At 47.7% G+C, this 14,550-nt stretch overlaps 1 protein-coding gene across 3 annotated transcripts in view; it reads right to left on the bottom strand.

Annotated features, from left to right (window-relative positions):
* The window catches only part of SLCO3A1 (solute carrier organic anion transporter family member 3A1), a 316,038-nt gene extending 305,470 nt beyond the window's left edge, over positions 1 to 10,568 (bottom strand). For all 3 annotated transcript variants that reach the window (XM_007990478.3, XM_007990477.3, XM_007990479.3), the window contains exon 1: positions 10,202 to 10,568. In XM_007990478.3, the coding sequence (XP_007988669.1) occupies positions 10,202 to 10,381 (180 nt within the window). In that variant the 5' untranslated portion in view covers positions 10,382 to 10,568. The remainder of the gene's footprint in view (positions 1 to 10,201) is intronic.
* Between the last annotated feature and the right edge of the window lie 3,982 nt (positions 10,569 to 14,550).

Here is a 14,550-nt window from a genome sequence, read left to right on the forward strand (position 1 = left end):
GCTTGGGAGGGTGGGGCTGCACATTTGGGTAAGTGCCTCAATTCTGTGCCCTGATTTTGCCTAACATGAGAGCAACAAATGCAGAGATTCTACAATGTTATACTTAAGAAGACCTAAAAACAGGCCAACCCTGGGACACAGAAACAATATGCCTGTTGGACAGTCCATTCCATATGTCCATCTCTAGAAATCGGACAAGGTTGTATTTGGATTTAGCCCAAGCACTGCTGGCTCCATGTGCCACTCTGAGCCTGTGCAGCAAGGAGAACCTCCTCATCTGTTTCCATCAAGTGCAAGCTGCAAAGCTGCAACACTGCACACTGGCTTTTTGATCTATTTATATGCATCTCCCTAATGCATATATACAGCTTGGCAAAGGTAAAGGAATGGTGCCAATTTATGGTTTTTGTTTCCAAAAGAAATCCTCCCTTTGGCTGGCTGAGAAACTGTCATTGGCATGTGAAGCCTCCCAACCTACGTAAGTATTTACCAGCACTGGGGAGGCGACACCACATGCCACACAATAAGTCAGGGGTCCTGCCTTCAATTTTTTGCATAAGGACAGGAGAGGCTTGTCTGAAGCTCTTCTGCATCTGCTTCATGGGTCTGGCTCCCTTTAAGTTTCTTCTCCTCAATCATCACTTTGGCCAAAAAAAAAAAATGCTCCTTTCCTACATTTCAGGAGGAGGATGGAAATCTGAACTTGACCGTGTGGTGTGCTGTGCACCCCACGCATGTATAGCTTCAAGAAGAGGATAGTGTGATGTGCCACACTGGAATACATGCTGCTTATGCAAATCATCCCACAAGACACAGCAAATTCTGAGTGCTATCACAGCAGCACTTTGAGAAATGAAACGGCCAAAGGATGGTGTCGTCACAACCGGCAGTGGTTGTACTCACGACCATCCCACTACACTGCACAAGCAACCTTGAAAGCCAGCCTTAAGGGAGGCCTGCCCTCCACAACCTTGAAAGCTACAGTGACCACAGACCCAGGACAAGCCTCCTGCACCACTGGAGAGAAGGAGAACTGGTGCTGACACCACAGCCAGCCGAGTTCCAGGGGGACAGCTCTAGGTGGCTCTGTGGATCTACTTTAAACAATTCTCTGACCCGAAAGCCAACAAAGAGATTAACTAATCAACCCCATTGTTTATTTTACAGGTTGGATCGCCATAATTGAATATTACATAATAAACACATATGGGTCCATGCTGCTTAGAAATTTTCATCTTCATTAGGGGAATTCTTTGCAGAGTAAACACAAGACTTCAGGTGCTGTATTTTATAGCTTACATAATCAGCCGAGGGCAGCTCTCCCAATTTCAACCTGCTTATATTCAAGGTGGTAATTTCTTCTTCTAATCAGCTGAAGTTGGGAGACAAATTCAACAATTAGAAACAGCCTGCCTATTTTACATAAGCCTCTTGCAAAGGGAGTGAAAGACAATAGCCATTCCCATGAATATTTACAGTAGTCTTTAAATGGAAAACATCATTGTGACACTTCTCCCTACATCAACCTTGCAAGTGCAAAAATGGAGGTAAAAATAATCACTTCTAACTTCCTCACGTTCCTGTAGTTACATGAGCAGTGACTTAGTTTGCCTTCTATTATTTTCTCTGGAACTATCTGTTGAAAGCCTGATCAGCCCCTGCTCATTTCTTCACACTCTGCACAACTAGAAACTTAGGTATCGATGGATGGAGAGCCAGAACAGTCTTTAGAGCTACCAAGAAAGTCTCAAGGGCTATCTGGACAGGTTTGTTATCCAGACATCCAAAAGTTGTCCCAAAGGACAACCTGGCAGAACAAATGTGGTAGTCACATCACTGCCTATTGGGATGGGCTTATGGGCACAGCCTATTCTCAGAATTTTCAGAGGGCAAAGATTTTAACAAGAACCAATGCTAAGGCTGAGGTGAGTGGATCACTTGAGGTCAGGAGTTTGAGACCACCCTGGCCAACATGGTGAAACCCCATCTCTACTAAAAAAACAAACAAAATTAGCCAAGTGGTGGTACACACCCGTAGTCCCAGCTACTGTGGAGGCTGAGGCAAGAGAATCGCTTCAACCCGGGAGCCAGAGGTTGCAGTGAGCTGAGATCGCACCACTGCACTCCAGCCTGGGGGACAGTGTGAGACTGTCTCAAAAAAAAAAAAAAAAATTTAATTAAAAAAAATAAGACTTCATCATTACAGTCAGTGCGCTCAGTCCACTACCAGATAACTTAAAATGCCACTTGGGTTATTACATCCATGAAAAGGAGAGTACTGAAGAGGCACGGCAGGGCTATTTATAAAGGAAATCATGAGGGCAAAGGGGAAAGATGAGTTCACACTTCTTCCTGCCCCACCCGCCCCACCCTACCCCACTGAAAAATGTAGGGCTGGCAAGGCACCATGGTTCACACCTGCAATCCCAACACTTTGGGAGGTCAAGGGAGGTGGATCACTTGAGTCCAGGAGTTCAAGACCAGCCTGGGCAACATGGTGAAACCACCCCACACCCTATCTCTACAAAAAAAAAAAAATAATAAGAAAATTAGCCAGGCTCGGTGGTATGTGCCTGCAGTCCCAACTACTTAGGAGGTTGAGGTGGGAGGATCATTTCAGCCTGGGAGGTCGAGCTGTGATCCTGCCACTGCACTCCAACCTGGACGATGGAGCAAGACCCTGTCTCGAAATAACAACAACAAAAGCGGGGCTTATGGCAGCCTAAGTTACCTTTTGCTTTTAAATATTTTCCATGTGTCTTGACTAGGAGGAATAAGTGCAACTTTTGTCTAAGTCCAGAAAAATACTAATGACCAACTAATCCGTGTTTAAAGAGGAACGCCCAGTCATAAGGGAAATAACGAGGCTGGTAACACCGTTTCCACTAAACAATTGAGCTGCTAAGTCCTCAGTTAGTAAGGGCTTCCCTTTTCAGAGGTGCTCGACTCAAAACCACAAAGAATGAACCTAAATAAAGAAGTTGGGAGTCACCAACTGCTGAGGTTCTGTGCACATCCACGGGAATGTTTCCAGTTTCCTGCGTTGTCACTGGAACTCACAGATGAAGGCTCCCCAGGCTTGCTCACTCCACACCTGTGGCTGCACTAGATTCAGTGTTTTACACATAGTTACTCCCTCAGCAAAGTCATCAGAGTGACCAGGCTTTAGGGCTCTGTGGTCTTCTGAGTACAGATTCTCTCCTGAAGCCTGTGGCATTTGAAGGCGAATCTAAAAACTCAGCTAAAACATACACTGCCACCTGATTCACTGAGAAAGGCCCAGTTCCTTCTCTATCCTTTGCAAGGACAGGTGTGACCAGACTGAGGGTAGAAAGGCTGCTTCTAAGACTACAGAAGGAACAGGAGTGGTGTTGTGCAAAAAGTATGTCCATAAGCCGAGATGGATGAATCCACGGGACGGGAAACCAGATTGGAGGAACACGTCCCTTGTTCTGCTTATGAGAAACCAAGAAAAAGACCAAGAGTGGGCAAATGCCCACAGACCTGCTCGCCAGAGTCCACTTAATACTGCAAGAGAAGGCAAGGTGAAGGCAGCAGACAAGGCGTGAGACCTGAGCCACTCTGGGCAACCAAGGCTGAGCTCTGCGGAGGCACGTTTTAAACAAGGCTGCCTGGAGGGCAGCATATGTCCACAACATATGTCCCTTTGTCCTCCCCCTCCTGACACCTTGGGCTCCCTTCAATTGGTCACTCAGCCTTTCAGCCAGTGAAGCAGAGCAAGCTTTAGGAGCCCAGATCACCAGTTTAGGAAACAGAAGCCTTGGCCTCACATAATATTCCAAATCCTCAGCTCCCTAGGACGGGCTTTTGTTGGTGCTAATGTCAACGAGCACTGTTATGCCATTACTGTTAAAGCAACTGTGGAATACCGTACCCTATGAGAAGTACTCTATCACATGACTATTTGTTTAAACCTCACAAGCATCTGTAAGATAAGCTCTATCATTATCCCCATTTTCAAGATGAGGCCATTGAGGCTCGGGTAAGTCAAGTTGTCAGGAGCTGGGAAGTAGCAAGTCTAAGTTCACATCCAGGTCTTCCAACTCCCAGTCTAACATTCTTTCCACCTACCTGCAGCCTTCAGCACCCAGTGGCCATAGACCACAGCAAGAGATACTGAGGACCTCCCAAAGTGAAGCATCAGGGCACTTGCCCCTCCCAGCCAGTCCTGCCTGCCCTGCTTTAACCTCCTTCAAGTACTCATGGACTGTAAATGATCAACATGAATCACCATTCCTGCAATGGGCTCCTCTCCCATGTGACTAATTTTTACAGCATCTTTAAGATGAAATAGACTGCCATATTTATAAGGGAATAAACAGAATTAGCAACTGATATTTTGCTTATTACTTGCCCTTAAAAACTTTTTACCTCCGAGACAAAAATGTTCATGCAGAATAGGAAACTACTTGAATATGTAATTCACTAAACCAAAACCAAAGTTTGATTGAAATAATTTTATTTCTCATCAGTTGGGGCTACATAGTTATTATGTTTGCAGTAAATATGCATAATCGTATTATTATTAATAGTAATAGCTAATATTTCCTGGGCACTCACTATGTGCCAGATATTGTTCAAGGTGCTTTACATGTACTGACTAAGTTCATCCTCACAGCAAAATGGAGGGTGGGTACTATTATAATCCCAGTTATAAAATGAAAAAGTGAGGTACAGAGAGGTTAAGTAAACAGCTCAAGGTCACAGAGCAGGTAAGGAAAGGACATAGGCATGAATCCCAGTTTTCTGACACTCATCGAATAAGCGACAGCTGCCACAGACACTTGTCATTCTCCACCTTGGAACTGTAATCATTTAACTTGGAGTTTTAACCATTAAACAGTAATTTGTCTCATGCTAACACATAAACACTTAGGCTACATAAAATACAAGCGTCTTTGAATCACATCAATTCATTTACCCCATGAACCAAGGGCCATGATTCCACTGTTTTTCCCATTTATATCTATTTTGCAGATACAGACATAGAAACCGAAAATAAAAGTAAATTGAAAGAGCAAAGATGCTATCTTTCTAGCCTACAGATTATCAAAGGCATTTCTGAGAGGAAAGAAAATACAGAGATTTTCTTCAGGGAAGAACGGGTCCCAAATCCGTGTGTCAACCGTACAATCAAAGTTACCATTGAAATGTCCCTTTGCACCTTCAAAGAGTATGGCATACAATATTCATTGCATGCAACCCTGTACATGAACACATATGTAAATACGCAATGCATACAGCAATGTACAGAATAGAGTACACATGCAAAAGAGAGGTACTTTGACTCCACTTTAGAGAAACATGCTTATTAAATGATACACGTAGTGAAATCTGCGCCAGTTGGAACTAAAGCCAGAGAAATGCAGCTAGTAGGGAGTTTTATTCTTCACTATTTCTGCATGAAATGCATCTGTATCCTCATCATTTTTGCAGTACTACCCTTGTTCATCCAGGCCAATCTGTTAAGAGAATACATTCTTTGACCAAGGCAGCACCTCAAAGTTTGCTTTTAGGTGTGCCAAATAAATTCACAGAGACCCTCTTGGTGAGGCTGCCTTTGCCCAGCAGTTCGCCAATGACTTCGTGCAAGAAGAAGCCCATGCAGCGTAATAGAAAACGCGATTCCAGCAGCACGCAAGATGAGCTGCAAATGCTGGGCAATTGATTAGCAAGGCGGTGCTGCTGCAGAGAGGCCTCTCGGTGATCCTTTTCATAAGGTGTCTAAAATTGAATGAGGGGAAGAGTTAACAAAACGCAGGATAGAGCCCTGGCTCATTTTACAACTAATTCAGTTTCTCCCATTGTTAAGTACACCAACAAAAACTCCCTCAGAAACAAAGATAAATACACAAAGCTGGCTGAAGAGAATTTTCAGAAATATCTTTTTCCCTTAATAATTAACATTTTAAACCAAGCTATAAGGGAAAAAAAATCAAGGTAATTTTATTTCTTACTACCTGGGGCTACAGAGTAATTATGGAAATGGCAAGGAATTTGTCACTTTGAGTAAGCATAAGTGTATCAAATAATTTTATTAAATAAAATACGGTTACCTTAGTCATCATAGTAATCTGACAAGGACTTCAAAAATGACTCTCTCTGTTGAAAATGTCAACAGACAGTTTCCTCATCTGTCTGCTTCTGGGTTGAATATGCAAAAACTCATCTTCAAAATGATGTTTCTTCAGAAAAAAAAAGGAATAACAAATCTAGCAGTTTCACCTCACCCATTAATTGCAAGCCCACTGACTGTTCTCAAGCTGAAAAAGTGTGACTACAAAGCAGTGAGACAGAGCCTCATTAACCATGTTCAGTCATCGATGTCATTATTTTGTCACCACAACCTCAAACTTATGTTTCTATAACTCTAAATAGGGAAATACCTACCCCTTCTTCATAGGAACACCCTTGGTGCCCCACCCAGGAAACTAGACTGGCCTTTTTTCAGTTTTCAACCTGAGGAAATTCTAATGTATTTGTATGTATGCCTCAATCTAATCATCTAGAGGTGTCAGAGGTTTTAATTTCCTGTACACACCCTTATCTACTCCAGTCCTCAGTAATTTGATACCACACAGAAACCTCTATAAGCAGGGTTACCCTCAGCAAGTGGCTTAAAACATTTAGGTGCAAAGCACCAATAAGCACATACCAAATAACTTTCTCTCCATGCAGTTCTCATATGCCTGCATCTTCTCCAACCAGTCCAAGACTTAAGCACATGTTACATCCTTGCAAACAGGACTGGAGTCACTCGAAGCCAAAACCCAAGTAGAAGAAAATTAAATTGCATTCTCTGTTCCATACAAAATGACTATCAAACTGAGCAGGCCTCTCCTCTTATGCTGCAAAAATTATTTCATAGCCAGTTAGGAGGTTTAGGTGACTATGATGGAACATCCCTGTGACTATTGGCTTATCTGAAGCATGGTTTCCAGTGAAGATGTTTGTAACTGTAATAGATTGCAGAATCCACAGTTGGCCCAGGTTGTACCTGGGTTACTTTATCTAGATCACTGAGTCTAGCTTTCAGGATCAGTGTCTTTCTGTACTCCCTGACACCAAGGCAAAAGTCGCAGGTCCCCAGCCTAGCCAACAATTGATGGCCTTCTTACATACAATACAGTTTTCTCTTGAGTTTCCTCCCTGGGCAGGTTCTTGGTGGAAAACTAACACATGCATACATACACACACACACACACACACACACAATTTTCTCTCTCTCACACACACACACAAACACACACACACACGAGTCCTCCCTCTCAAAGTTGCTTCTTAAATCACAGGCAACCTTCTGCTTCAGTTCTGCAGTTGGGAAGCCTACACTAGTGTCATTCAGGACACTGGGAAATTTGTCTTTTCAGAAAAAATAAGCAAATGAAACTGCAAAATTTTAAGGCACCTTGGGAGATGAAATAAGAAGGTGGACTCTGGGAATCTAATAGGAAATAACGTCGTTGGCATAGAATTTGTTATCACTCTCCTCTCTGTGAAAGGGAGCATTGCTGGCACTGTCCCAAGGCAAGCCCTTCCTCAGGTATCTGGAAATGCCTCATTAGAGGGGCAGGCTGATTGCCAATGTAAAGATCACACATAATGCACACTTAGCACGTGGACCCTGCCCTGTGGTCCCCTACAGGGTCTCAGGTTTCCTAAGAAAGCCATGATGAATTAAAAGGAAGAAATCTGCCTTTCCTGCAAACAGCCTGCAATATTTCATTCTCCAATTATCCACAGAGAAGTCTCGCATGGCTGAAGAAGCAAACTTTTTTCCCCATCTCCCAAATAACAGATGAAGAGAAAACTCTGAAGTGGCCCAGAAGAGCAAGGCCCACAGCAAGCTGAGTCAGTCAACCCTGACAAGCCAACTATTTATTTTCATGAGGCTCCGATGGCAAGGCAAAGATGAGGGCAGCCGGGCAAAGCAGAGCCCTTAGAGCCTTATGCCTCCACTCCTAGTAATCAAAATGAATTCAATTTCCTAGGCCTGTCCTCTCCTGGGCCTCCAGCTGCTTTCTGCAAGTCACCTGTTGACTCCTGTTACCCTACCCCACCCAACCAGGCTTTCCATCAGCTACGGCTAGAAGTGCCAGGATGCCACCACCAGGTGGACCAAATTCCTCCTCTGCATGTCATTCCCCTGTTCTGGGATTAAAGTCAACCTCCTATCTCCTGGGGCCAGCCCTGCCTCCAAAAGTCCACCACTCCAGGAGTACTCGGCTTCTTAACTTTCTAAAGGAGCTAGGTCATTCATCTAGTTGCAGCCCAGCTTCATTTCTTTGTCAAATCCTTAGATCACTGCAACCGAAAAATGGTAAGCCCGTGCTTTTATCATTCCTGGGGTGAAAAGTTCTGTTGGTGTTTGCCACACATGAATAATGCACTCTACTGATCAAAACTGGTTTGAGGCAAACAAACTGTTAAACTGGAGGCAGCTGTTGATATACTAATTACCTCCTTTTAAACATAGACCCGGTTAGGTATTATGTACTTTGCATATGTCACAATACAGACCCACATATATTTTATTAATGTGTATTTGCATCTCTGTAATACATGTACTTAAATATTTTAACAGTCAAATTCCCCCTAAGGAAAGGGTGATAAACTGACTCCCAAAACACAATTATCCCCTATCCCTCAAATTCCAAGGGCCAATATGTACTGTCTGCAACTGCATATTATAACTATAGGCACAATAAGTGTTATTTTATAGAACAGAAAACAAGGTGTGCTTTTGACTACAGGGTTCACTTGCAGTCTACAAGTTACAAATGCACAAGACAGAGACCGGGACGTAAACGCTTTTCGTCTCAGAAGGAGCAACAGAAATGTATTTGATTTTCAAAAGCCCTGAAATTGTCACCCCAGGAACAGAGCTGAGTTTGAAGACCTTCTCTCTCACAACCACCTAACTTACTCAACACCGGAGACCAAGCACCGCTTGTATTTCCCTTTAACAGTGAGCCCTGAGCCTTAAGAGATAGTTTATGAATGGTATAGAACCCCCAGCGTCTGGCCCTCATTAACTTTACCCCAAGGCCAGGAATGAGGGATTAATCATAGCATCAGGATACGCGTGGTTCTCTCTCTAGATGTGGTTATTCAATGGCCAAAATCTTGTCCAATTCTATCTCCATCAAACTTGCTCAGGAATACTCAAAGTCTATGACATTTGATTCCAGTTGCGGGTCAATAGCCAAGTAATGATTTAACACTATAAACTCTAAAAAATTTTTTCCCGTTTAGACAGGACTGTACTCAGGTGTGGAAGCACGCTCTCTGGAACTCAAGTTGGGACCACCTGAGCAGGGGAGGCAAAAGCGACAAAGTAGGTACCTGACAGTGCTGAGTCATTACAAGCTGTTTCCTCTGAAATGTTATGCACCCATGGGCCCTCTGAGCATTAACATCCCCTTTCTGGAGGCAAATAAAATACGTATTCATTGTGCAAAATGGTGCAACCTTCTGTGGGCGACAGACCACGATGGGGAATTTAGCACTAAGAGTGGATAGCAGGAACTACACAAACTCGCAGCTGCTCTCTAGGTACCGTAACTTTATCGCAGACGCTGAAAGAGGGCTATAGGGATGCCGGGTGGGAATAATCCCCCCGCAGCCCCGACTCAGGTCAGGGCCACACTAGGGAGCATTTTACTCTAAGCTGTTATATTCCCCTGTAATTGGCGGATGTAGAAAGCGCCCGGAGAAAATGATGCATAATAGATTTGTTCTCGAGGAGGATGCAATGGAGAGTAGAGGACGCAGGATGCTAACTGGTTTTTCTTCCCATGTGCGGGTCACCTGCAAACCCCGATTGCTTTCCTCTCCAAGGAGAGCCCTGAAGTCACCGTCTCGCTCGGCTCTTAAGCGGGTGAGAGGAATAGTTTTACGCCCACCTGCCCGCCGCCTCTCGTCCCCCAGCACCCCCAGCCCCAGCAGGGCGCGCGCGAGCTGCTACCGGCATCAACGGTCCCGCCCGCTACCCGCTCACTGGCAGCCCCGGCCGGCAGCTCCCCCGGCGGCCGCCTCTGCACCACTCGCCAACCTCCACGCCGGGCCGAGGTCATGCCCGCCTGCCCCCAGCGCCGGGCGGCCCCCTCCTCGTGCCAGGTGGCCGTTCGGGAGCCGGGCTGGGGAAGGGGCCCACGGCGGAGTTGGCTCAGGGACTCACCAGGTAGGCGCCCACCGTGCCCTGCGCCAGCATCAGGGCGCACTCGGACACCAGGAATATCTTGATGTTGGAAAAGCAGGACACCTTCTTTTTCTTTTTCTTGTTCCTCTGCGCCTCGTCCCCCTGCAGCTCGCCGCTCCGGCCGCCGCCCGACGAGCCGCCCGGCTTCTTCCCCTGCATCCTTCCCCCGCCGCCGCCGCCGCTGCCGCTTTCCCCGCTCGCCCCGGGTGTCGGGGCCGCTGCCGGGTGGGGGTGCGCGCCTCGAGGCTGCGTGCTGTCCCCGCCCCGGGCTCGCGGCTGCCGCCCCCGTCCTGCCGGGGCTGGAGAGGTGGAAGGCACAGCTCCTCGCCGCCGCCGCCGCCGCTCTCGCCCCTTCCTCCTCCTCCTCCCCCGCCTCCGCCCTCCCCTCGCCTCCTCCTCCGGCTCTGGCTGTGCCAATCACAGGGGCTCCTCGCGCCGCCCGCCGCCGCCGCCGCCGCCTCGCCTCCCGCGACCGCCCGCAGCTGCCATCGTCCGCTTCCCCTCGCCCGCCGGCCGCGCCTGTTCTCACCCCCTCAACCCTAGCCCCAGCCCCAGCCCGGAGGCCTGGGCCTGGGCCGCCGTTGCGCGCCCTCGCCGCGCCGCTCCCCGCTGCCGGTGCGCCCCCGGGGAGGGACGGGAGGCGGGTTTGGGACGCGGAGGGCGGCCCGGCGGCCGAGGCGGGGAGGGTCCGGCTGCCGGGAGAACTGGGGAGACCCGGAGTCCTTGCGGAGTACGGGGGGTGCCCCTGAGGGAGGGAGGCGGCGCCCGGCCCCTAGGTGGCGCTGCGGGTCACGGGGCCCCGCGGCGGAGACTGGCGGCTCTGCGCCGGGCGCGGAGATGGGGTGCGGAGGCGCCCCAGCGGGGCTCGGACCCGGCGCTCGGGAACCCGGGTGCCCAAGCCTCAGAGGGCAGGCTGTTCCCAGGAAGGGAGAATCCTGACTACCCAGGAAGGGTTTGGCGCGCGCTCTTCTCCGCCTGGGGATTTCTGGGGACAGATGTTATGCTCTGGGCCTTGGGGAGGTGCCAGAGGTCAGAGCTGCTTGAGGCTTCTGCCGCCTGCCGGTTTCTGCCCCAGCTCTCCCCGACCACAGAGGGTGTTGAAAAGGCCCCAGACCGAAAAGGGAGAAACGGGAAGTTAGAGGAATACGTCGGGAGCCCCACGGACTGTTGGTGCCCCAGCCTCAGTGTCCAGGCGCTGCAAGATCGCCGCGGCCCCAGCAGAGGGCCTTGTCCGGCCCTCCATCCGCCCAGGGCCCGGTGGCTGGAGCGCGCAGAAAGCGGCCAGCCACAGGCCTGCTGGGTCCCCACCCTCCCCTAGCTCTGTGACCCTGGCCACCATCCTCGGCCTTGACCTGAATGCCTGACCCATGGCAGCCGCTCCTAATTACTCCCCACTCTCACCGTTACCAAGGAGTGTGGGCCACAGGGCGCTACCAATAGGATCTGCTAGTTGTCAATTGCAGCGTTTGGAAGCTGAGAGAAAAGCTCAGAGGACTGGACAGGTACCAGGAAACAGCACCTTCCACCTGGGCCACTGGGGGACTCAAGGAATCATTTAAAATGTTTTCCTTAATAATTGTGTCAAAGAAAATGACCCACTCTCCCAGGCTCCTGTGTCTAAATGCAGGCTCAACTTCAAAACTGAATAGCAATGAACCCTACCATATTTTTCCTTTCTCCCGAAGAACTTGAATGAGAATAGAGGGTGTAATGGTGGAGGTGTTGTTTTGCCATGGCATTTAAATATAAACTGCTTCATCCTTCTGTGGCTCCAGACATGATCTCACCCAGGTTTGGTGTCGCTTTGAGATGCCCCCACCTTGTCTAGGCCACGTCCTATCTGAATTGGCGCCCCCCACAGAAGTCTCTTCCCATTTTCCCCACTTCCTGAATCACTGGCCACACCATTCCCGGCCAGTCCTATAATGAGAATCCTTACTGCCCCCTCCTTTCTTCCCCACACCCTCCCATTACTCGGAGCCAACTTTTCTACAGAATCTTTATGTCCCCTCTTTCCCTCCCCATCACTTTGCATCATGGGGTACCTCCCCACTTCCTCCTGAGAAGACCCTTGACAAGCTAGCTCTGTTCCCTGCCTCTGTGATGATGAGCTTCAAAGCTGAGCTGAGACTTTACTTGTCTATAAATGGTGACCCCATTGCTAATGAAATGTGCAGAGTGCATTATAGTCTTCAACTCTTATTTACGTTCTTTGTACTAAAAAGAGCTAATGTTTACTGTGTGCTTATTATGGCCAGACACCATTCTCAGTGCTTCAACCGCATTTACAATGTAAACCTCACAACAATCGTCTAAACCGGATACTGCTATTAGCCTTGTTTTACAGATGAGACAACTGAGGCCTAGAAAGGTTAACCTGATCAATGTCACTTATCTAGTAAATGGCAAGGCAAGTCTTTGAAAACCAGGGTGTCTGCCATCATAGCCCAGGTTCTTTATAACTACATACATATTATCTCATTTATCACCCAGTGTGGTTTGTCTCGTGGGGAGGCTTGGACTTATGTTGTTCCTCTTTTATAAAGCTAGAAAGGGACAGAACTTGCATCCATGTCCAGCCCTTTTTTTCTTTCTTTCTTTCTTTTTTTTTTTTTTTTGGAGATGGATTTCGCTCTTGTTGCCCAGGCTGGAGTGCAATGGTGAACTCTCGGCCCATGGCAACTTCCGCCTCTCAGCGATTCTTCTGCCTCAGCCTCCAGAGTAGCTGGTATTACATGCATGTGCCACCACGCTCAGCTATTTTGTATTTTTAATAGAGACAGGGTTTCTTAATGTTGGTCAGGCTGGTCTTGAACTCTGACATCAGGTGATCCACCCACCTCAGCCTCCCAAAGTGCTGGGATTACAGACATGAGCCACCACGCCCGGCCAGCCCTTTTTGTTCTATACCACAATGCCTCATGTACACACTGAGAAAGGCACCAATTTTTTCAGCTTAACCATTTATTTTAGATTAAAAAATTAGCTGTCTTTAGAGAAATCACACACTTTTGCTGCCAGATAAAGGATTTCGGATTAGGGTTGTAGATTCTTCCTATAATTAATGGTAAGCAGCCATGAAAGTAATCCTGTGCCTGAAGCCTTAAGAATCAAAGTCAGCCTCAGGGAAATTAGGCTGCAGCCTCACAACAGTCAGAAAGAAGGAATTTAACAAGTTCAACTCCCTTCCTTCTTTGCTCATCCTTTATTTACTTGTAGATCAGGGCTCTAGAGATGATAAGGTGGGTTTATGAGCACCAGGTGCTTCTGCTTGGCATTCCCCTAGCCCGGTGTGCAGACAGAGGAAGCAGCATAAAAATAGTAAACACGCTTGTATCAGTACAGCACATTAATGCTTATGAAGTACTTTCTACATTCTATATCTCAGCTCACAACAGGGAGAGCTGGTCTTATTAGCCCCACTTTTTTCTCAAAAGAAAGGACAGCAGGTTGGTTTTGGGAGCTCACCACCAGCAGGTGGCAGGAATTGAGTCTACATTTGCCACCCCAAATTGGTGGGAGTGAGAGGTGAAGCCAGCTGGACTTCCGGGGTCGGATGGGGACTTGGAGAACTTTTTTGTCTTACAAGAGGATTGTAAAACACACCAATCAGTACTCTGTAGCTAGCTAGAGGTTTGTAAAATGCACCAATCATTGCTCTGTAAAAATGCATCAATCGGCACTCTGTAGCTAGCTAGAGGTCTGTAAAATGGACCAATCAGCAGGACATGAACGGGGACAAATAAGGGAACAAAAGCTGTCCCCCTCCCCCCCTGCCCCCCAGCACGCTGTGGAAGCTTTGTTCTTTTGCTCTTCACAATAAATCTTGCTGCTGCTCACTCTTTGGGTCCCTGCCACCTTTAAGAGCTGTAACACTCCCCATGAAGGTCCGCAGCTTCATTCTTGAAGTCAGCGAGACCACGAACCCACTGGAAGGAACCAACTCTGGACACAGGAGCACCAAGGAGGAAGGGAGAGAGGTAGAGGGGGTTTAGCCCTTCCATGAACTGCAGTGCCCCCTCCAAGGAGCCTCTGAAATAGTTGACACTCGTGAGCAGCAAAGCCAACAACTTAAACCCCATTAAAGGCCTCAACTGGGCTTCCTTAAATGTTGCCTTGGAGAAATGATGTAACCACCACTTACTTGCACGGGGCCTTTTTCGTTCATCTCTCCCTCTAGCGGTGGGTGGTGAATTTAGGAACAGGTCGCTATTATGAATGACTCTAGAACCTTTATGATTGCTTCAGCTTCTCAACTACTTTCTGAACTAGGTGACTTTTCAAGATGAAAATATTGCTAGCTAAGGCTGTGGTTCCATGATTCCTTA

Source organism: Chlorocebus sabaeus, chromosome 29 (assembly GCF_047675955.1).
Source record: "Chlorocebus sabaeus isolate Y175 chromosome 29, mChlSab1.0.hap1, whole genome shotgun sequence".
Lineage (NCBI taxonomy): Eukaryota > Metazoa > Chordata > Mammalia > Primates > Cercopithecidae > Chlorocebus > Chlorocebus sabaeus.